The following is a 23102-nucleotide window of genomic DNA, read 5'->3' on the forward strand; positions in this document are numbered from 1 at the left end:
TTAAGATTGTTTGCTAGTTGATTCTTTTTTCTGACTTGATGGTTTTGAGTTGGCTGTGATCCAGGGGTGTTCAAGTACTTCTTTGAGGGTGGGCCTCTGGCTGGGGTTGTGCTTCAACAGTCTTGAAATGAGGTCCCTGGCTCCCTCGGGCACGCAGTCAGGGAATGTGAATTCCACCTGGATGAGTACACAATAAATGACAAGGGTCACCAACGTGGCTCAGAGAGAACACGAGAAATACTCAGATCAGAGCCTCCTGTCAAGGCTGATAAGGAAGGAATTCTAACAGAACGATGGGTCCCTTTGTAGTGACGCCTTACCCGTGATATTCTTCTGTAGGTCTCCTGGTATGTGTCTGCCTCAAAAGGAGGCTTCCCGACGAGGAACTCATAGCAAAGCACCCCAAGGCTCCAGAGGTCCACTTTCTCGTCATGCATCCGGCCCTCAATCATCTCAGGGGGCAGGTAGTCCAGCGTGCCGCAGAGGGTGGTCCTCCTGAAAACAGGCAGGCTCAGGATGATGTGCTACTGTTTCTATTATCACGACAGCTGCTCAAAGTCACCAACCATTCCACTAACACTGAGCGCTTTTCCTAGGCTAGCTCCTGCGCTACAAAGCAGGTGCTATTATAAATCCATTTTTAGACGGGGTGCAGTACCAGACCTCACAGCTAGCAAGAACGTGGCACCCCAAATATGTCTAGTTCCAGAACTTAAATGATATATAAGATTTAAAGAATCACCACTATAAAACTGCATGAACAACTAGGGAAATTTGAATATGGACTAAATAGTAGATACTAACAAGACTAGGTTTCTTAGGTGTGATAATGGTTGTGATTATACAGGACCTGTCCTTATTTTCAGGACGTGCCTGCTACTGAAGCACTCAAAGGATGAAGCGTGCTGTCTGTCACTTATTTTTGAAGGTTCACCAAAACGTAGACACACTCAATATGGTAAAATGTTAACAACTGTTGGGAGTGTAGGCACTGGATAGGCAGGTGATCAATTCAGCGTGTCTGTTTTTATAACAGAGGTTGGAAACAGACATCAAAACAGGAGCAAAGGCTAGGCAGATTTTGCTGCCTTGTGCCAGTTATTCTTTGGTGCCACTGGCGCCCGGTGAGCGCACAAATGTTCACTCGCCTAAAGGAGCTGCCACTGTAGACTCCTAGCCTCTCGTCACCACTGGATTCGGGAGAAGGCCCAGATCAAGAGCCTCAAAAGACAACACAGCAACCTGAGAGCTCTTACAGTTAACCAGCTATGGGAAGCCGGGCCAAGTGACCAACATTTTATATGATATCCTCTTTAGAAAAGGATCAGCCATCTTTCCTGTCACGGTGACACCACTGGGCAGGCCAAGGTCCAGCTTAGCCCTGTGATGCTACAGCCACTGCTGTTTGCCTCACCAGAGGCCAACAGCTCCCACTTGTGACAACCAGATTTTTTTCCCCAAAAACAAAAAGAGACTGCAACAGCAGATTCAGTGCCTTGCTGGAAACAATTAGGAGTGATCTGTATCAAAAACAAATCTCACACTTAACAGCATCCATTCTGGATGACAGTTTTTTTAACTGGCTTTAAAGTAATCTGGTTACAACTTTTTTAAGACTTACCCCAAAGCTGACAAACTCTTAGCAGTAGATGTATGCTTTTAATTGCCCTACTTCACACATGGTTTCAAAAGGTCATTGAAACCCAACTTAAAAACAGGAGAAAATGTTTTAGCTCTCTTTGCAAAGTTCACTTAAATTGTTTCATTAGGTTGATCTTCCCACTTTAAGAGGAGATAGGAAAGGACTGCTCTGCTGACAGGAGCAGACAAAAGAATGCTTAACCACTACCCTGAAAGCTCCATCCAAACTGGTTTGGTTCCTTTCAGCGCTCAGTTCTAGAGCTCTGCAGGCACTGCCCTCAGAACTCGGTAGAGCTCATGTCTGCTGGCCCTAGAGGCAGTGGCGTTTCCCTCCCACAGTCAGGTGTTATTCCCCTTCTCCACACTGCATTTCATCCTGTGATACACTTGTCATATCTTTTACCTATTTGTCCCCTTCACTGGCCTGTAAGGAGAGTATGCATCTTTAACCCCAGGATAAACATCCACAAATGGCTACACAGTAAAAATGTTCCTGAAGACACTAGTTTCCTGCCAGGCCTAAAGTACTCCAAAGCATGTGTGTCAGTTACCTGACCCAACTGCCCACAACAGTAAATATTTTACTATTCAGCTCATTAGCCCCTAGGCATTTGCTAAACCAAACAAACAAGTTCCATCTCTGAAGTTACATACCTGGAGGATGGGGCATGTACCGACCACCCAAAATCAGCGATCTTAAGCTCTCCAGCTGATCCAAGGAGCAGGTTCTCTGGCTTAATGTCTCTGTGAATAACTCTCTTTGAATGACAGTAAGACAAGGCATTTGCCAATTCTGTGATATACTATTAAAACAAAAAGTATTGGAAATCTGTTTTAGATTTATGTAACGCAGTTAATTTTAGACATCTCTTCTGAAAGGAAACATAGATTTTAACATGTTTTGTAGATTTGAAAGCAAAAACTAGAGACAGTGGATGAATGTACAAGAAAACAAACCAATTTAGTGTTCACCATGAAGTACAAGTGACTCTGTGCTAGGTTATTTGCTAACACAGCAGGTGCGACACCGAAAGACAGGAGAACACCAAGGTACCCCTACATCCCCACCTGGCAATTTACGGCCCAGAAGCCAGGAATCATGACAATATTGAAAAACTGGTACAAATGAGGGAGTCAGACCTGTAAACAATTTTTAACATTCTTAAGAAAAACTTTATAGTCCATTCCCATTTTTAAAACTAAGGCAAAACTACAACAAAAGGGTTTGTTTGAAGCTATAAACTTACTCTAAGAGCATCAGAGGAAAATAATCCTGAACAATAAACTAAAAGCAGGTGTTCTGGCATGTTAAGAAGTGGGTTAAATGTAGGGGCACATGATGTACTGATTCATTCGTCAAGTTCAGGTACACAAGCCAGTCAGTCCTTTCATTCGTTTTCTTTCCATTTCAATTAAAAGATCTAGCAAGCAAGCCCAGGATTTGCTTCAACATGTAAATGAGAATTGTTTTCTAATATGTTGAAAGAATATATTTAGTTCTGACTGACATTTGAGAAGTGTTGGTTTCTCAAAAAGTAATTCTAAACAGGGCTGAACATTATGTTATACCAAAAAGGTTTACCAAACGAAGGGGTAGAAACCAGATGTTTTCATCAGAAAGGACATTTTTCATTGCTTTCAGCCAAAATGCAGAGACCAAAATTTAGACGCATAAACTTAAATAAACCATAAATAAACTGAAAGCAAAGGCAAAGAAAGCTCGTCTCCTGCACCAAAGTGGGTGATTATCTAAGAGGATAATTCCAGATGACAATGGGCTGCCCCTGCTCAAACCCAGCAGGAACCAGCGCTCTGCATCCACACGCCCACATTAAGATTATGGATTCTGTGTAAAGGTCCCTAACACGTCTCCAGAACTAGCTTTAATTAATCAGGAAAGAAAAACAGGTGTGTGTGTGTGTATATAAACTACTAGGGAATCTAGAAAGAACCAATCTTCTACTTCCTTTCAAGTAGCTATCTGTTTACACCAAAGTAAACTCCACTGGATTGAAGAAAACTGAGTATAAACATTACTTGCCAATTAAATAAGAAACTAGCTTGCCTAGTTCATATTTAAAAAGCAAATAAAACAGATTTCTACTTATCCAAAGGGCAAATATTTAAGTTGAAATAGTGTGTCCTCATTGCACAGACAGAACCAGAGGGGTCATTCACCAACAGTGCTGTGATTTCAGAAGATAAAAGAAAAGCACTTAAATTTAATGCCATTTACATCAATGCCAAAAAGATAAGTGTACATACTACCCAGAGACCTCCACCAAGAAACAAAGTAACCACCATTCCAGAGGCCCTTCATCTGCTAATTCAGCAAAAAACAGTCCAAATTAAGACTTCTTCAAACAATTTTCACATTAATAAATGAAAAAAAAAAAAGAAAAAGGCAAAACAAAAACCTGCTATGCTGGATTTTAAGATTAAAAATGTCTGCTCATGAAAGACACAGTTAAGAGAAGGAAAGCACAAGCCACAGACTGGGAGAAAACATTTGTAAAACACGTGATAAAGGACTCATCACAAATACATGCAGATTCTTAAAATTCAGTAGGACAACAACAAAAAAATTTTTACTGGGCCAAAGGTCTGGTTCAATTCCTGGGTTGGGAAGATCCCTTGGAGAAGGGAAGGCTACCTACTCCAGTATTCTGGCCTGGAGAATTCCATGGACTATACAGTACAGTCTACTATACTGTATAGTCCATGGAGTCGCAAAGAGTCGGACATGACTAAGCGACTTTCACTTTCAAAGGTCTTGAACAGACCTCAAAGATGCTACATAGATGGAAAATAAACACCTGAAAAGATGCTCAACCTTGTATGTCATTAGAGAACTGCAAATTAAAGCAATGAGACACCGCTGTACACCTACTGGGAAGACTGAAATTCAAAAAGCACGACAACACCATTTACTGGTGGAGAGCCACAGGCACTCTCACACATGGGCGGGAATGCACAGATGGCAGGCATATCCACTGCAGAAGTCTGCTGACAGTTTCTACAAAGCTAAACGCAGACTTACCATACAAGCCAGCAAGCACACCCCTAGGTATCTACCCAGCAGATATGAAAACCTGTGTCCCACAAAAAGCTGCATGCAACTGTTTATAGCAGCTTTACTCATAATCAAAGACTAGAAGCAACCAAGATACCCTCCAACAAATGGAGCAATAAACCAAGGTAGAGCCATATGATGGAGTATTATTCACCAATAAAGAGAAATGGACCACCAAACCCTGAGAGGATACAGATGAACCTCAAATGCATACGGTTGTTTCCCACAGGGGTAACTGGTTAACAATTCTGATACCACTACACATGAACACTGGAACTGGATAAACGGATGGTCGATGCTGGAACCCGAGTTTCTCAGTGGTGCAGTGGAGGTTACGATAAGCAAGGGAGAAGGGTAAAATGATCCATGTTATAAGGGACTCATGTTTACTATAGATACAGGTGGATAATTATAAATACTTTTAGATACATGCAAATACCTAGATTACAATGCACACACCTCAATGCTCTCTTTCAGCTGAAAGCCCAGAAGTAGTAACAGTAGCAATGAGCGCATCCAGATCAAGGCTTCTAATAACATTTTCCAATAAAAGGAAGCAAAGCTCCTTGGAGAAATAATGAATTCTAAGACTCAGAAAATGTATAAGATGGAGCTGGAGCACCTTATAGCACCGACAAACAGAAAGTGCTTTTGAAAAAAACACTCCCCACAATGATGGGGACAAGTCAGAAGGACACAGGCACTGTGTAAAAGAGCACCCGGTGGCCAAATCTGGAACGAACAATGAGAGCAAAGTGCTATTAGATTATCCTCAAAGGATAAAGTATGAGTCCATATTCACAAATATTTGAGTAAATCAATAAGGGAGAAAAGAGAGCCCTGTGGTACAGAATTCCAAATAACTTATGCTGATACCCTGCCCTGTAGGAGAAGAGCTGTTCCTCTGAAAAGGAAGAGAGAGTAACTCTACAGTGGAGAAGCCTGACAAACACTACCCCAGCCGGGTGGTCAAGACCAACACCTGGGGATGAGTCAGGTCAGTAGCTTGTATCCCTGGAGAATGCATTTCACCTCTGACCTTCCTCCCAAAACCCATGACCCTAATCTAATCATGAGAAACAAAGGAAATCTGAATGTAAGTGTGGATTTCAGTCAATAGTTATGTACTAGTGGTCCATTAGTCATAACAGGTGTACCACACAGATATAAAACAGTAATAGAAGTCAGATGTGCACGGGAAAAGTAAGTCTGCACTATCTTCAATTGTTTTGTAAATCTAAAACTAATCAAAAATACATTCTTCTCTTTTTTAAACAGGGTAACTATATACATTTCCAGAGAAACAGCTGTGGAAACCAACCACAAGATTTCACTTGGTACTTGATTTTATCTGTATATAAGGTACACCTAAGCTACTCTGATTTTCCCATTTCAAATATTTGATCCTATTAAGCCAGTAGTCCCCAACCTTTTTGGCACCAGGGACCAATTTTGTGGAAGACAATTTTTCCACAGACCTGGGAAGGGCAGATGGTTTCGGGATGATTCAAGTGTATTACATTTATTGTGTGCTTTATTTCTATTATTATTACATCAGCCTGACCCCAGGTCATCAGGCATTAGATCCCAGAGGTTAGGGACCCCTGTATTAAGCTGCTGCTGCTGCTGCTATGTTGCTTCAGTCGTGTCTGACTCTGTGCGACCCCATAGACAGCTGCCCATCAGGCTGCCCCGTCCCTGGGATTCTCCAGGCAAGAACATGGAGTGGGTTGCCATTTCCTTCTCCAATGTGTGAAAGTGAAAAGTGAAAGTGAAGTCGCTCAGTCGTGTCCGACTCTTCGAGACCCCATGGACTACAGCCCACCAGGTAGCCTTCCATGAAACAAAGCCCCCTCTATTATATAATGAAAGGTACAGCGCTATGTAGGACAGGTATCCAGTAGACAGACTTAGTCTGGACAGTAAATGAAAACTCACTGTGGCTGTTCTCTGCTCGTCAAACTTTGACAATTTCTGAAGTTCTCTATAGACAGCTCCGAGGGGTGCATATTCCAAAATTAAGTAGACTCTGGTAGCATCATGGAAATAACCATACAGTCTGAGAATATTTGGATGCCTGCAATGAAAGATGGACGCCTAGTATGGGAGTTCATCTGTATTGAATATCAGATCCCTCACGTGAAACCAGTGGTGAGAACTGCTGCTGGTCACAGATCCCATCTTTTACTCCCCTTGAAAATGTGAAACTAAGAAACCCACTGTAAGAAAAAGACGTACACTGCTATCAATTTACATGCATTTCAAAGTATTAAACCTGGACCTTAGGTTTAGTTAAGACTATTTCCTTCCTTTCGACCATCTATATTCTTAGGGGGAAAGAATTCAGCTAAATATTAAGTCTCTGCAAACTGAAAGAAAAAAAAAAGACATGTCATTCCCACAGTAGTTTGAAACTCAAATACCATGAGACAGACAACACAGACCATGTTCAATAATGGCAGGAGATGTGCTGTGGAGGACTTTGGACAGCTGAGCACAGGCTACCTGAGATTTTAATTCACTGAAAACAAAAAGATCCACTGGCCAAAGTCAACGTATAGGCTGCCAGTGTGCAACCTGAACTCAAAATAAGAGGTATCATTCTTTTAATTATCCACCAAAACAAACAAACAAAAAAACTCATCCAGTGAATTACTCCATTAACAAGACAAACCTTTAAGCAATTTTTCTGAACCACAGCAGTTACGTCTGGACAAATCTTTGAAAAAATGATGAATTTAGTCATTCTTTGCAGTACTATGAAGCCAGCCTTCTACAACGAAGTTCACAAACATTGAAATCTAAGTTCTGTATGCCACTCTCCCGGACATCATCTGAAGACTTACCTGAGATGCGACTGTATTTCTACTTCTCTTCTCAGCTGATGCTCAACACCTGCCTTCTCCAGCTGAGCTTTGAATAATACTTTAAGAGCCAGAATAAACTTGCTTTGTTTTTCTCTCGCCAAATAAACATTACCAAACTTTCCTTTACCCAGCGGGCGACCAATTTCAAAATCTTCCAAAGCCCATTGCCTTCTGGGGAAGAATTAAACATTTTAAAGTGTGAAGAAAACACATCATTTCTAATGAGGTATATTAATGAGTAGCAGACATCCAAGTCCTATAAATAATTCCATACTCAAAGTTGTATTCAGCACGTATCCTTGGCAAGAACCAAACCACAGCCTCTTCTGAATGAGTCTGTGACAGGGAAAAATCTGGACTTCTGGAGCTGAGGCACTTGCTGGGAAGTGTCCTGAGACAGTACTATGCTCTGAGCACAGACATATTAGCAATGATGCTAAGACTGTAAGGAGGATTAGATGAGGAACTGGAGAAGGAAGAAGGCTCCAGAAACAACTGGGAGCCTCTTTCAAATGGCCTCCACTAGCCGTGGAGACGCCACCACTCTCTGGGGTGGAGAACCGCTCTGGGAAAGCAAACAGGACGGAGCCTACAGGACAATGGGCTGGGAACCACTGGATGAGACTCTCAGGAAGTTTCTGGTAGGCAGCTAGAGCAAAAAAAGGCTGTGGGTTCATCCCTGTCACCTTCTATTACGTGCTAGAGTCTAGACGGTTCAGAGACTGAGAGCAAGGGAAAATACAGCCAAGCTTTATTATGAAGTACAAATATAGTAATTGTATCAATACTTTCAAAATACTCTACAGTCAAGTATTTGTCCACAGGGCTGCAAGAGGACCACATTTTGTTGTTTAACTTCCACCTCTTTATTAGAAGTAGTAGAGAGGCATACATAAACTATGTAGTAGTTACTTCTGAGGGTAGAAGGGAAGTTTTACTGGATTTCTGTAACAGATTCTAAGTCAAATATAAGTCTTTTCTAAAGGTGAAAAGCAGTAAGAAAAACTCAAGTCTCTCATAAACATCATTAAAATTCCTTCTCTCTTTGAAGATTTAGAAAATACAGATGTTTCAAATTTCCAAGTGAAAATACAAAAGCCTATTTTTAACAGGCCTGTTCCTATAACTAAATTTGCAATTAAATGACATTAGCATGTTCCAGTAGAATGATGGTACAGAACTTTGTACATAAGATAAAACTTACTTTTTTGATTCTTCATTTTTTTGTTTTGATGCCACTTCCTCCTCAGGATTATTTCCTAAATAGAATAAGTTAACAGTCTTTGATTAGAGATGAATCAAAGAGAGGTCACCAAAATATCAGTGGTATGCCCAGAATGACAGATCTGGACTATTTTGGTTTTCTCTATTTTAAAAAGGAAAAAAAAAAAGATGACTACACTGTAACCTTAGTCCTACCATCTGAAGCCTGTATAGAGCTTGGAGAGTAAAGACGAGCAGATACATCACAGGCCCTCAGATAATCTAAAAACTCAAGGCTGTGTAGATTCTCCCTGGAGCCTCAGTTTCTAAATGAAGAGCTTCTAAAGCAGAGTTACCAGTCTTCCCATCCATAACAACTCATCACCTCTTCCCCAGGAGGTGGGTCAGCATCAGACAATGTGCACCAAAACATGAGCCAACCACCACCCTCCTTCCACTGTGTTAGTGGCCAAGGGGAAATTACACTGGACATTTCTACTTGCGTATTTCCAGCACTTCAACCTCCAACAGTAGCACAGTTTGCTCTGGTGAGATATCTGAATTCAGGTCTAAACTGTAGTCTTTCCCTCCACAGTTCACGATCTCGGTTTAATGCCACCAGTATAACCACCATCCCCATGTCTGGCTTACTGCCCCATTCTGTCAAGTTAGCATCCTAAGTGAGCTCTCAAATCTGTCTGAATCACTCTGCCCTGGCTGTGTTTGAATAAGTTAACACTTCGAAGTCTTAGCTTCCTCCTCCACAAAAATCGAGGTAGAAACTACGATTGCCTCTGTAGAGTGCTTACAAGGACAGAATGACAGTGTGGATGAAGGAAGACTGCTATGGAGCACTCAACAATTGGTAAATAATAACTATTAACACCGAACCCAGCTCAGGCCCCTGCAATACTGGAGCCAAACCCCAATGGCCTCCCTTCTACTGGTACCCCTGGGTCCAGCATTGCTACTCTTCAATTCATCCCACACATCCAGATAAGTTTTCTCTAAGAGGCAAGTCAGCCCCTCCTCTGCTCAAAAACCTTTCAGCAGCTTCCCAGTACATAGGGGACGAAGCCCTGCTCCCTGAGGCAGGCAGTGCCCACCCCAACCTCCTCCTGCCTGCCTCAGTCCACTCACTCCCCCAACCCTGAGCACTTCCCCCCCTACTCCAGAACCTTGGAATTTTCCAGTTCCAAGTGTACTTGCTAAAAGAATCCCCTCTGCCCCAGTAAGCAATCCAAATACGGGGCTGCTGCTGTGTTTTCCCTGACTGCCCACCTCTTTCAGGAGGGTGGGAGTCAGGCCTGGCCCACAGGAGACGTGTTACCTCACCCCGACATCAGATCCTCTCTCCATCCTCAGTAGAAATGATGTAAAAGCTAGGGTTCCAAACAGTAAACACATCTGGATACATGGGTTTTTTTTTTTTTTTTTAGCAAATAAAAGAATGGCTCTCCAATGAGCCTAAGAAGGCTGCTTACCAGGCGCTGGTGGCTGGGGTTGTTTGCTCTTCTGGGTGTTACCTGGCAGCCTGGAGACAGGACGAGGGGCATTGGCTGCCTGCAGTGGCTTCTGCTTCAGGGTCTGTACCGGCTTCTGGATGGAGACTAGCTTCTGTGCTTGTGAAGGAACACGCTGCGAGGAATTTGTGGGACATAGGACGCGCTGAGCCTGGCCGCTGTTCGCAGACACCGGATTCTGAGAGGGAAACTGCTGAGCCACTGGAACACGTTTTGGGCCATCACTAAGTGGAACTGCAGTCTAGATTGGGGAGGAAAAAGGAACGTGATGGTCTTCATGAAGGAAAGCTGAGTATCTTGAGAGTATTCCAAAGGTCTGTCTTCTAATACCGCAATATAATGACTGTCACTGGAGAAGGAAATGGCAACACAATCCAGTATTCTTGCCTGGAGAATCCCAGGGACGGAGGAGCCTGGTGGGCTGCCGTCTGTGGGGTCGCACAGAGTCGGACACGACTGAAACGACTTAGCATCAGCAGCAGCAATGATAACAGATGGACAGGGAAACCGATTGGAATCAGCACTTGCAAAGGATACAGTTAGTATAGGGTTGAAATACCTGAACGACACCTCCTACCCGCTCCCCAACACCCTACCCCTAAAAGTCATGTTTCCATTAAAAAAATGTTCATTAACTAAACTTTTATCAAAAAAGGGAGGCATTAAACACTTTCTAAGAATTCTCAGTGACTTGGTAATTATTCTTTAGCAAGAAGCTACAATTCAGAAACTTTATACCAAAATCCCAATTCCACTGAAATTTCTTCAACAATACTTGTATTTTTTCAGTCTTTTCTCGAAACATATCAAATATTCAATAGTGATTATCTTTGCGTGAAGATTTGTATTTGCCACATGTTCCACAAAAGCTAATTATATAACGTTTTAATAATGATGAGCACAGTTTTAATAGTCCCAAAAGCTAATTACTATTGATTTACTACTGTTTCAGTTTCCAAGTACTCACAAAACGGATCTGAGGCAAAAGAGGAAACAAACACAGGCTCTTCAAAAAGAGCAAAATAAAAGTTACAGTGAGAGAAGCAACAGAGCCTTGTTGAATGCTGAGAAAAGCAACGGGTTCCTACCCAGGAACGCGGTGGAGGAACCACAGTCACATCTCAAAGGAAAGGTGAAAACAACTCTAGACTTAAACCCAACTTCCCTTTGGGTTTTATAAAAGGGATCTGAGATTCCAGATTATTCAATTTACCTTAGGCCCTGAGATGCAGTTTTCTTTACATCTGTCCATGATGCCTAAAAAGAAAAAAGAACCACCTTTAATTTGTAAAAATCCATCTGCTTCAAAGTGTCACACTGGATCAGGGTTTAAAATCCTGATGAAAAAGCCTCAGCATCACACAGAATTTTACATGATTGTTGTCCAATGAAGGCTGATAAGGGAGCAGCATTTTCTCCTGTGATAGAGCACAAGTATGGGGCTTAGATCAGGTTCAAGTGTGGGGCCTTTCTCTCCCCTCACACACTGCATCCCATCCTCTCCCCTCCCTGGTACTCCAACCCGACTCCTGAACTGTGTTGCCCCTCTCTCCCATCATCTCTCTAATGAATCCCTTCCATCAGCCTACAGGCCGGCTTCCTTAAGTGCTGCCTTAAAAAAAAAAAAAAGTCCTCTTTACCCTGAAATTGATTCAAACTATGACCACATCTCTGGCCTCCCCTTTCAGCAGCAGAACTGGGCAACACTTGTCTCGATCACTTCCCTCACCGGGCTGCAGGCTCCCTCCCACAAGGTTTTCATCCCTACCAGGCCTACTGACTGCTGCCAGATCTAAAGGTCAATTCTCTGCCTTCCTCTCAGGAGCATTCCTGGCATTCCAGGGGGTCCTGCACTCTATTCCTACACAGACTTGTCTTCTGCCTTACTAGCTGTCCCAACGCAAACACCTCTGCTGATGAGCCTCACCTATGCCACCAATCTCAGTGTCTAGGGTAACCGTGGAAGGGATTCCCCACTCTCTTCTACACCTTCCTAGGGCCCCAGGGCTCTAAACATCTCTATTAGGAGAATGTGAATTGGTGCCTTCTGCCCTCTCCTCTCCTGCCAGGCTATCACCTGCTGAGGATGCCCCAGGAAAGCCTGCCAGGCATCTCAATCCAACATCAAATGAAACCTCTTCTTCCTGGCTTTCAATACCATCCACAGGCTGAGGCCCCCCAGATTTCCATCTCGAGCTCAAAGCTCTCCTCTGAACTCCTACCACCTGGTAATCTGAGTGGCATCTCAATCTTAACCTGTCCCCAACTGATGTCCTGCTTCCTCCCAACCCCCATCCCCCTTAACCTGCTTTCTCTATCCTGCCAGTTGCTCAAGTCTAAAGTCTTATAATCTTTTACATGGTTCTCCCTCAAACCCTGTATCTAAGCCATCAGCGTATCCTACAGGCTCCATTTTGAAAATCACTGCTCACAACCTTTCCTACTCCCACCTGGTCAAACCACAATTTTCTCTCCCTTTAATTATTTGCAAAAAGCTCCCAGTGGTCACTCTGCTTTCACCTTTGCCCCATTATGGTCCATTTGCAACACCGTGCCCAGTGATCCCTCTAACAAGTCAGATATATGGATCCTTGGGGCAGAGAAACCTTTATCCATTTCTCTTGCTCCCTAAATTCTAGAATCCAATCAGAAAGCACTCTTCAGACCCCCACTTTCACATCCGCTTTATAAGCAAACAAATAACTCCACATGCAAGAGAAAACCAGACTAAAGAATCTGGAATCCTTATATCAAACAGCTATTCGGAAATAGACAAGAAAAGGAAATATATTCTCACATCATGTGAACGGTAATTTCACCCATGCTGTGGTGCCTTCTTCACTCTGACAGTTACAAGCACCTGACTCATGAGATCACATGGCTCTACAGACACTGGTTTTACAGAAGCTCCCAATGGTCATTCGTTCCAGGTAATACACTTTTCCTTCTCAGGAAGAATAACAGAACAGAATGGACTAAGTCTCTGATTTAGAATTCCACAGAGAGCCACAGGAAGACAGTTTCTCAGGTGATTCTGGACTCCAGCCAAGTTTGAGAGTCTCATGTCCAGACGACCTGCATAAGATCCCTGCACTTCAAACTGGAGATCCTACTAGTCTACAGAGGAAAGCAGATTTAATAGCATTGTGGGTGGAGACTTTTCCTTCCTTCATCAAACCTGCAAATTACCTGCACATATGAAGGAGAGTGGAGAGGAAATGAGTATGCTGCTGAAAAACGTTTAATTCAAACAACAAGGTTAAGGATGAGAATAAAACAGTGAAAGTCAAGGATGGTAGTCACATTTACATCAGGACAACTGTTAGAAATGGAGACTTTTGGAGCCCAACTCTAGACCTAACAAATTAAGACCCTGCATTTCAAAGACATCCCCAGATGACCAGTATACACCGGGCATACACTAGTTCTCAATGAAACATCAGAATCACCTGCAGAGCTTGATAAAAATACAAACACCTGAGTCTTACGCCTAAGCACTTCTGATCCCTTGCCTGCATGGGTCGAGTCTAACTCTGTGCAACCCTGTGGACTGTAGCCCACCCGACTTCTCTGTCTATGGGATTCTCCAGGCAAGAATACTGGAGTGGGTTGCCATGCCCTCCTCCAGGGAGGGCCAGGGATCGAACCTGAGTCACTTCCATCTCCTGAGGGTTCTTTACCACTAGCGCCACCTGGGAAGCCCCTCTGATCCCTTAGGTGTTTTCATATTTTTACTAAGAACGCTCAAGTAATCCCGATAATGGTAGTCCAGGGTCTACGGTTTGAGAAGTACTGGCTTCAGCCACTCATCCATCCTGCCCGGACAAGGGCTCTTCCTGGCTAGTCTGTTCAAACTAGCCCACTTCCTAGTACTCATCCCTATTCAAAGTTACCTTGCTAGTTTATCGTCTGTCTCCTCACCCCCCACCTCTAGAACGTAAATTCCAAGACGGCAAAAAAACATTCTGCATTCTTTCTCACCCAGGTGCTCACTTAACATGAGAATCCCATCAGAAAGCAACCCCCCCACCCCCACCCCAACAACCCCATTCACTCCGGGTGTTCAGTAAACACCAGGCGGCATGTTCTAGGGGTATCCGAGCACAGAAGGGAAGGCGAAGGGAAGGCGCAGGGAAAGCGCGGGGGAGGGGGCGCAGGGAGGAAGGGGACGGGGTTGGGGGGAAGAAGCTCTGTCGTCCCGACCTCCCCACGTTGAACCAGCGGTCCCCAAGACCGCCTCCCTCCCACCCACCCGCAAAGGCCACCCTGGGTCCGCCCGCCCGCCTGCATGCCTGCCAGCCTCACCGAGACGCCCCAGGTCTACGCACCTGTGGACTCCCACCTCCGACTCAAGGAAACCAAGTCCTCCCGAGAGCTCAGCCGTTAAGATTCAAAGTCTTCATTTTAAATAGGAGTTAAACCCTCTATTCCGAAGGCTGATTGGTCGGGGCTAGAGAGGCGCTGCCTTTTCATTGGTTCAAAGCCAAACTCTACAGCTTGGGTCACAGGCAGGCGGAGAAGGCGCGCAGGCGCACTTGCTCCGTAAGGCCCCGGAAGTGGTGGAGCCAACGGCCCGACACACCCGTGGCTGTTCTAGCGCCCGCGGTGTTCTCTGGATCTGACATTTGTCCGTAAAGCACCAGTTCCTTGGCGTCAGGGTTGTCGCGGAGTAGATAAAGTTGAAGGAGGTGAGTGAGTCTTTCGATCGTGCCCGTAAGTAAGATGGCGAGAAGGGCGGGAGCAAGTTGAGGGATGCGGATCGATAGCGCAGCGCTCGGCGCGACGCCCTGTGCGCGTGCGTGCGCACGGAGCGATCGATCAGGCGGGATTCGCGCCTCCATTTTTCTTGGAGAGAGCGGGAGACGGAGAGAGCGGGACCAGCGGGTACGGGCAGCCAGGGTTGCGTGGAGAGTGGCTGGTGCGGTCGGCTGGGACCTTTGGGGGACCATCGGGAGGTCCAGGGCGGCGGGAAGGGTCATTAGTGAGCGGGGTGGCGTACGCCCTGAGTTTCTGGGCTTGGCCTGCACTGTCCCTCCTTTTCCTTAATGGCCTTGCTCACACTCTCCCTCCATCCTTCGTTGGCCTCTAGGTCGGGGTCATAGCGGAGCGTTCGGTGAGGGGGCGTCTGTGTTCTCGCCCTGGTCCTTCTTCCAGCTCCAGGTACAACTTCTGCACTGGGCTCTTCCTGCCCTCGGGCTGTAGCCCCTTCATCTGCCAATTTGGGGATGGTAATTACCTACTTACTAGCCCAGCGAGCGAACGTTCTGTGGGAGTTAAGCGGGGTTCGTCCTCTCTTTTCTTATTTAATCTCTTGGTAGGCCGGTTGATGCGCCTGACATAAGTGAAGAGAGAGGATGACAAAGCCACATTTTCCTTGCAGTGCTCACTGATTTCTTTGAGCGGCCTCATCATCTCTCTTGTGTCCTAGTGTTTACACAAGCATGGATTTATATGTATTTGCTCAACCCCCATCAGTACAGCACAGTAAGAGCACAGGCTCTGGGTTAGGATCCGGGCTACGCCATTTACAACCTGTTGAATCCTGGGTGAGTTAACCTTTCTGGGCCTCCAATTGCCCACCTCTAAAATGAGATTAAATGAGGGTTGAATGAGGTATGCATATTTGTCGCTTACACCATGTGTATTACGTACTGTGGCCTGGTGTGCATGCTCAATCACGTCCAACTCTTGTGACCCCATGGACTGTAGCCTGCCAGGCTCCTCTGTCCATGGGATTTCCCAGGCAAGAATACTGGAGTGGGTTGCCATTTCCTCCTCCAGGGGATCTTCCCGACTCAGGGATCCAACCTGGCAGGTAGGTTCCTTACCACTGTGCCACCTGATTATATGCTGTACTGAATATCTAATGAATTATAGCGAGCTTTATTAATATCATTAAGGTTTTAAGGAATGCAGTGGTTAGTAACAACACAGTCTCTAGAGTCAAACCGCCTACATTCCAATCCTGGTTCCTCCCAGTTCTGAGACTTTGGACAGGTTATATCCATTCCTCACGTGTAAACAAGATTACTGGATTTCTTTTGCAGGATGTTGTTGAGGTTTGAGATGAAACATGGTCAGCACCCAGTCCAGAGGGCATTGTGTAGTTAAAGACATTGTTCCCCACGCTTTACTACAATCTCCCACTTTGAGAATGACCCCTGTGTAGTGCAGCAGTACCAGGAGGTACTGGTGTTAATAGGCCGCTGACCACCCTTACATGATCTCTCCTGTGGTTTTCAGTTTTCTTCTCTGCCACAGCCACCTGTCCGCCAGTGACTTATTCTTTATTGTTGCTTCCCATCTCCGGTATCTGTACAGACCTACACATATGTACAGAAGTTGATTTTATAATCAGATTATCTAATCATGTTCACCACTTGGAGTTCTTTTTTTTCCCCCCATAAACTCAAAAAGCATCCATTATTTACAATTTTCTCTTTTGCTTTCTGAGACTGAGAACTTGTAATCAAAGTGCAGTCCTTCCAATATTTCCATTTTTTTTAAGTAGTTGTTTTCACCATATCCTGTTCACAAATATTTTATTAAGCAATGCTTTCCAGGGCATTCAGCTTGACTTAGTTTTCATTGCATGACAGCTTTTTTGCCCTTACGTTTTGATTTACTGTGTAATTATGTAACATAACAAGCTCCATTGTATTGAAAGGTATTTTAAGAATAACCATAACTGACCTTAGTAATTGTAACAGCTTAGGCTGGTGGAAACAGTGTTTGGGCCTCCACAATAGCAGCTCTCTTACCTGTTGCAACATTCAGTTCAGTTCAGTCACTCAGTCGTGTCCTACTGTCCGCGACCCCATGAATCACAGCATGCCAGGCCTCCCCATCACCAACTCCCAGAGTTCACCCAAACTCATGTCCACAGAGTTGGTGATGCCATCCAGCCATCTCATCCTCTGTCGTCCCCTTCTCCTCCTGCCCCCAACCTTTCCCAGCATCAGAGTCTTTTCCAGTGAGTCAACTCGTCACATGAGGTGGCCAAAGTATTGCAGTTTCAGCTTTAGCATCAGCCTTTGCAGTGAACACCCAGGATTGATCTTCTTTAGAATGGACTGGTTGGATCTCCTTGCAGTCCAAGGCACTCTCAAAGACTCTTCTCCAGCACCACAGTTCAAAAGCATCAATTCTTCGGCGATCAGCTTTCTTCGCAGTCCAACTCTCACATCCATACATGACCACGGGAAAAACCATAGCCTTGACTAGACGGACCTTTGTTGGCAAAGTAATGTCTCTGCTTTTTAATATACTATCAATGTTGGTCATAACTTTCCTTCCAAGGAGTAAGCATCTTTTAATTTCCTGGCTGCAATCAGCATCTGCAGTGATTTTGGAGCCCAAAAAAATAAAGTCTGACACCGTTTCCACTGTTTTTCCATCTATTTCCCATGAAGTGATGGGACCAGATGCCATGATCTTTGTTTTCTGAATGTTGAGCTTCAAGCCAACCTTTTCTCTCTCCTCTTTCACTTTCATCAAGAGGTTTTTGAGTTCCTCTTCACTTTCTGCCATAAGGGTGGTGTCATCTCCATATCTGAGGTTATTGATATTTCTCCCGGCAATCTTGATTCCAGCTTGTGCTTCTTCCAGCCCAGCGTTCCTCATGATGTACTCTGCATATAAGTTAAATAAGCAAGGTGACAATATACAGCCTTGACGTACTTCTTTTCCTATTTGGAACCAGTCTGTTGTTCCATATACAGTTCTGACTGTTGCTTCCTGACCTGCATACAGGTTTCTCAAGAGGCAGGTCAGGTGGTCTGGTATTCTCATCTCTTTCAGAATGTTCCGCAGTTTATTGTGATCCACACAGTCAAAGGCTTTGGCATAGTCAATGAAGCAGAAATAGATGTTTTTCTGGAACTCTCTTGCTTTCTCCATGATCCAGCGGATGTTGGCAATTTGATCTCTGGTGTTGCTACATTACCAGTGTTTTATTAGCAGAAGAAGTGGAAGATTCTGGGGATTGCAGTGAAGAATTAAAGTCGCAGGTGGCTAATCTGGCAAAGAACGATGAAGAGAGGTCTAGCTGTAAATGTTGGCTGACGTATTTTGAGCTGTTTGTGTGCCACTGTGCACAAAAAAATCTACATGCACTATCATGTTTAACCTTCACTGACTTTTGAGAGCTGAGGCCCCTGATCTCAGAGAAACATAGGTGCCAACCAGAGAGAATGCTGGTAGAGCTTGGATTTAAACCCTGAAAAGTCTGACCAGATTCCTGTGTTGCTTCTGTGGTTTAATCCTGCCTTTGCCCTTCATCATCACCTGTTTTCTCTTCTTACAGCTGACAGAAAAATTATCTTCCTCTTCTCCAAGATGTACAGAACCAAAGTGGGCTTGAAGGACCGCCAGCAGCTCTACAAGCTGATCATTAGCCAGCTGCTCTATGACGGCTATATCAGCATTGCCAATGGCCTCATCAATGAAATCAAGCCTCAGTCTGTGTGTGCACCCTCGGAGCAGCTCCTGCATCTCATCAAACTTGGTAACTTATGAATGCAAATTCTTCATTGAGCCCATGACAGTTTCAATGATTGCCCTTTAGTTTTAGTGCTAGTATGTATCAAGTACAGTGCTAGATACTGGAGGAGTAAACAAAGTCCAGATTGTGAAGGTTTTGAGCTGCTTCTGTCTAGCCTCTGGATCTTTATATGAATTATCTGGTACTTTCTGCTGTTCTATTTATTATTGCTTCAGATCTCAACTCAAATGTCATCTCAGAGTCTTCCTCATCTCTTCTAAAATAACTTGAACATCTTCCCCATATTTCCCCATTTGCTCTGAAACAACAGTCCTATTTCACTCATTATAGAATCACTGTCTGAAATTTTCTTTATTGTTTAGAGTTGTTTCCCTCACAATCCTTCAGTTCAGTTCAGTCGCTCAGTCGTGTCCGACTCTCTGCGACCCCATGAATCACAGCACACCAGGCCTCCCTGTCCATCACCAACTCCCGGAGTTCACTCAAACTCATGTCCACAGAGTCGGTGATGCCATCCAGCCATCTCATTCTCTGTCGTCCCCTTCTCCTCCCGCCCCCAACCTTTCCTAGCATCAGAGTCTTTTCCAGTGAGTCAACTCGTCACATGAGGTATTGCAGTTTCAGCTTTAGCATCAGTCCTTCCAATGAACACCCAGGATTAATCTCCTTTAGAATGGACTGGTTGAATCTCCTTGCAGTCCAAGGCACTCTCAAGAGTCTTCTCCAACACCACAGTTCAAAAGCATCAATTTTTCGGCGATCAGCTTTCTTCACAGTCCAACTCTCACATCCATACATGACCATGGGAAAAACCATAGCCTTGACTAGACGGACCTTTGTTGGCAAAGTAATGTCTCTGCTTTTTAATGTACTATCAAGGTTGGTCATAACTTTCCTTCCAAGGAGTAAGTGTCTTTTAATTTCATGGCTGCAGTCAGCATCTGCAGTGATTTTTGAGCCCAAAAAAATAAAGTCTGACACTGTTTCCACTGTTTTTCCATCTATTTCCCATGAAGTGATGGGACCAGATGCCATGATCTTTGTTTTCTGAATGTTGAGCTTCAAGCCAACCTTTTCACTCTCCTCTTTCACTTTCATCAAGAGGCTTTTGAGTTCCTCTTCACTTTCTGCCATAAGGGTGGTGTCATCTGCATATCTGAGGTTATTGATATTTCTCCCGGCAATCTTGATTCCAGCTTGTGCTTCTTCCAACCCAGCGTTCCTCATGATGTACTCTGCATATAAGTTAAATAAGCAAGGTGACAATATACAGTCTTGACGTACTTCTTTTCCTATTTGGAACCAGTCTGTTGTTCCATGTCCAGTTCTGACTGTTGCTTCCTGACCTGCATGCAGGTTTCTCAAGAGGCAGGTCAGGTGGTCTGGTATTCCCATCTCTTTCAGAATGTTCCACAGTTTATTGTGATCCACACAGTCAAAGGCTTTGGCATAGTCAATGAAGCAGAAATAGATGTTTTTCTGGAACTCTCTTGCTTTCTCCATGATCCAGCGGATGTTGGCAATTTGATCTCTGGTGCCTCTGCCTTTTCTAAAGCCTGCTTAAACATCTGGGAGTTCACGGTTCACGTATTGCTGAAGCCTGGCTTGGAGAATTTTGAGCATGACTTTACTAGCGTGTGAGATGAGTGCAATTGTGTGGTAGTTTGAGCATTCTTTGGCATTGCCTTTCTTTGGGATTGGAATGAAGACTGACCTTTTCCAGTCCTGTGGCCACTGCTGAGGTTTGAAAATTTGCTGGCATATTGAGTGCAGCACTTTCACAGCATCATCTTTCAAGATTTGAAATAGCTCAACTGGAATTCCATCACCTCCACTAGCTTTGTTCGTTGTGATGCTTTCTAAGGCCCACTTGACTTCACATTCCTTACCACCCACCAAAAGACTGAAAGTTTAATAAAAACCTTGAACCTTGTCTTGTTCAACAGTGTATCCTGGTGCTTGCCTGTGTCATAGGAAGCAATAAGAATTACCATACATGTTTATACCGTTTGACTTGGCAGTGTAAATTGTGAGATTAGCCTGGGGAAATAGAATGATTTCCACTGAAATGCCCAGCAATATGGAATTGGTTATAAAGGTTCTCGTATCCATAAAATTGGGTCAACAGTGTGATGTGGATGAACATTTATTACACTGACCAGGTGTTTGTTCTGTATGGTTAAATGACCAAGTACATTCCACTGTGTTATATGGTGTGGTTTTATTTTTAAGAAATGAAACAACCGTGTGCATGGACAAAGACTCAGAAGAATTCATATCACCATGTTAGCAATAATTATCTCTGGGTGATATATCATACAAGGTTATGTTTATTTTTTTGTTCATCTGCATTTCTGATTTTTTCTATACTAATCAACATTGTACAATGTCAAGTTATTTTTCAATTCAGAATGCATATTCTTGATTGGCTTTATTCACAGCTTAACACTTTTTCAGAGATGTTTCACTAGTGCTGCTACTAACACTACATCTGACTTAATGAGCTTCAGAGCTGCTAATGACAGATCTCGACAGGCAAAACATTAAAGTTCAGAACGGGAAAAAGTGGGCGATTTAACTACAGAAGTGCTTTTTTTCAGCTTGTGTAGTTGTGGTTAAAGTAAAATATTTCAGAGGGAAGTGTCTGGGGAGAGGCCCTCACCTAATGGAGCCTAACCTCCCACAACCCGTATCGCCTTACACTCTGGTCACTGTGTGTGCCCCCAGCTCAACATACGTAATTCTGTACAGTATTAAGTGTCATGTGGCTCCAAGAACTAATACATTGACATTAGCAAACAGCGTTCCCAGTTTGGATCAAGAACTTTGCCTTGTCCTTTTAAAACAACGTTTTTCCATGCCTGTAATTTTTACTGCTTTCAGGAATGGAAAATGATGACACTGCAGTTCAGTATGCAATTGGTCGGTCAGACACAGTCGCCCCTGGCACAGGAATTGACCTGGAGTTTGATGCAGATGTCCAGACTATGTCCCCAGAAGCGTCAGAGTACGAAACCTGCTACGTCACATCCCACAAAGGACCCTGTCGCGTAGCTACCTATAGTAGAGATGGGCAGCTAATAGCTACTGGATCTGCTGACGCGTCCATAAAAATCCTGGACACAGAAAGAATGCTGGCCAAAAGCGCCATGCCGATCGAGGTGAAGATCCCAGTCACATCTACCATTATCTTCTGTTGTCCCTTGTTGGAAGAATGAGAGTGAGTACACTTAGAGTTTCTCTTCTCTCCTTGTTGGCCTAGGTCATGATGAACGAGACTGCACAGCAGAACATGGAAAACCACCCAGTGATTCGAACTCTTTACGACCACGTGGATGAAGTCACGTGTCTCGCCTTCCACCCAACAGAACAGATCCTCGCCTCTGGTTCAAGGGATTATACTCTTAAATTATTTGATTATTCCAAACCATCTGCAAAAAGAGCCTTCAAATACATCCAGGTGAGGAATGTTTGAAAAAGAGCTTCTTTTTTTTTTTTTTTCCCTTAAATACAGTGACTGACGTGGGACTCTTCTCTTTCTAAAAGTTGTCTCACTGGTCATCCTATAAACAAGGAGGATGCATTGCCTGCCATAGATGGCCTGGCTCTCGTGCTGTCAGGCGCCAAGTTCTCTGGCCGCTCAGGATAGCTGGTGGTCAGAGATATGGTTCAGAATTCACAACACTCTTTAAAGGTTGCAGATTTCTTCCTTAAAGACAAAACATAACCAACTTCTCTACAATGTAACTTATAGGAATTACTAAATTATTTAGTTGAGACAGTCAGGTATTTGCTGAAAAAGCAACAGTTGGTTGCCTTATTTTAAATATGCAGTTCAGACCTTCTGGTGTTTTAGTAGTGGCTTCCACCTCAATATTTGGAGCCCTGGGACAAAGAAGCTATTCTTTTGGGGGCGAATCTTAGTTCCCTGACCAGGGATCAAATCTGTGCTCCCTGCAGTGGAAGCATGGAGTGTTAACCACTGGACTGCTAGGGAAGTCCTAAGGAGCTATTCTTGAAGTACAGTTGTTTATCTTTATTCACTAATTGCATATGAAGGTATCGTATGTGTGTTAGTCTCTCAGTCATGTCCATTTCTTTGCAACCCCATGGATTGTAAATAGAACCTGTCAGGGTCCTCTCTCCATGGAATTCTCTAGGCAAGAGTGCTAGAGTAGGTTGCCATTCCCTTCTATGGGAGATCTTCCCGACCAGGGATTGAACATGGGTCTCCCGCATTGCAGGCAGATTTTTACGGTCTGAGTCACCATGGAAGCCCCACAGATGTATCA

General features: G+C 44.1%; 2 protein-coding genes and 1 long non-coding RNA gene across 4 annotated transcripts in view; 2 read left to right on the plus strand and 1 right to left on the minus strand.

Moving 5' to 3' along the window:
* On the minus strand, window positions 1-15005 carry AURKA (aurora kinase A). The gene is made up of 9 exons (XM_055434475.2): window positions 14636-15005; window positions 11521-11564; window positions 10269-10548; window positions 8786-8840; window positions 7561-7752; window positions 6653-6791; window positions 2296-2444; window positions 321-495; window positions 1-177 (listed from the first exon to the last, which is right to left on the minus strand). Exons 2-9 carry the CDS (start codon window positions 11557-11559, stop codon window positions 1-3), a joined length of 1206 nt encoding a protein of 401 aa, XP_055290450.1. The 5' UTR covers window positions 11560-11564; window positions 14636-15005.
* LOC148775393 (uncharacterized) lies at window positions 3198-7567 on the plus strand. Its single transcript, XR_016039134.1, has 3 exons — window positions 3198-5711; window positions 5993-6076; window positions 7470-7567. It is a non-coding gene; the product is annotated as an uncharacterized LOC148775393 (long non-coding RNA).
* The window catches only part of CSTF1 (cleavage stimulation factor subunit 1), a 13556-nt gene continuing 5310 nt past the window's right edge, over window positions 14857-23102 (plus strand). The window contains exons 1-4 of one of the 2 annotated variants that reach the window (XM_055434462.2): window positions 14857-14995; window positions 18613-18813; window positions 21694-21971; window positions 22073-22270. In XM_055434462.2, coding sequence (XP_055290437.1) covers window positions 18645-18813; window positions 21694-21971; window positions 22073-22270 — 645 coding nt within the window. In that variant the 5' untranslated portion in view covers window positions 14857-14995; window positions 18613-18644. Of the gene's footprint in view, window positions 14996-15093; window positions 15192-18612; window positions 18814-21693; window positions 21972-22072; window positions 22271-23102 lie in introns of those variants that run through there. The other variant, XM_055434452.2, reaches the window with a different exon arrangement.

This window comes from Moschus berezovskii, chromosome 15, assembly GCF_049115385.1.
Source record: "Moschus berezovskii isolate FMDL1 chromosome 15, NW_MosBer_1.0, whole genome shotgun sequence".
In the NCBI taxonomy this organism is placed as follows: Eukaryota; Metazoa; Chordata; class Mammalia; order Artiodactyla; family Moschidae; genus Moschus; species Moschus berezovskii.

What these genes read in the sequence shown, in the direction of transcription:
- AURKA (XM_055434475.2), bottom strand. Translation starts at nt 11,559, where the DNA reads ATGGACAGATGTAAAGAAAACTGCATCTCAGGGCCTAAG. An exon ending in AAAAATGAAGAATCAAAAAA is followed by an intron (nt 7,753 to 8,785) that starts GTAAGTTTTATC and finishes ATTCTTCCCCAG; the next exon opens with AAGGCAATGGGCTTTGGAAG. An exon ending in CCTACAGAAGAATATCACGG is followed by an intron (nt 178 to 320) that starts GTAAGGCGTCAC and finishes GTACTCATCCAG; the next exon opens with GTGGAATTCACATTCCCTGA.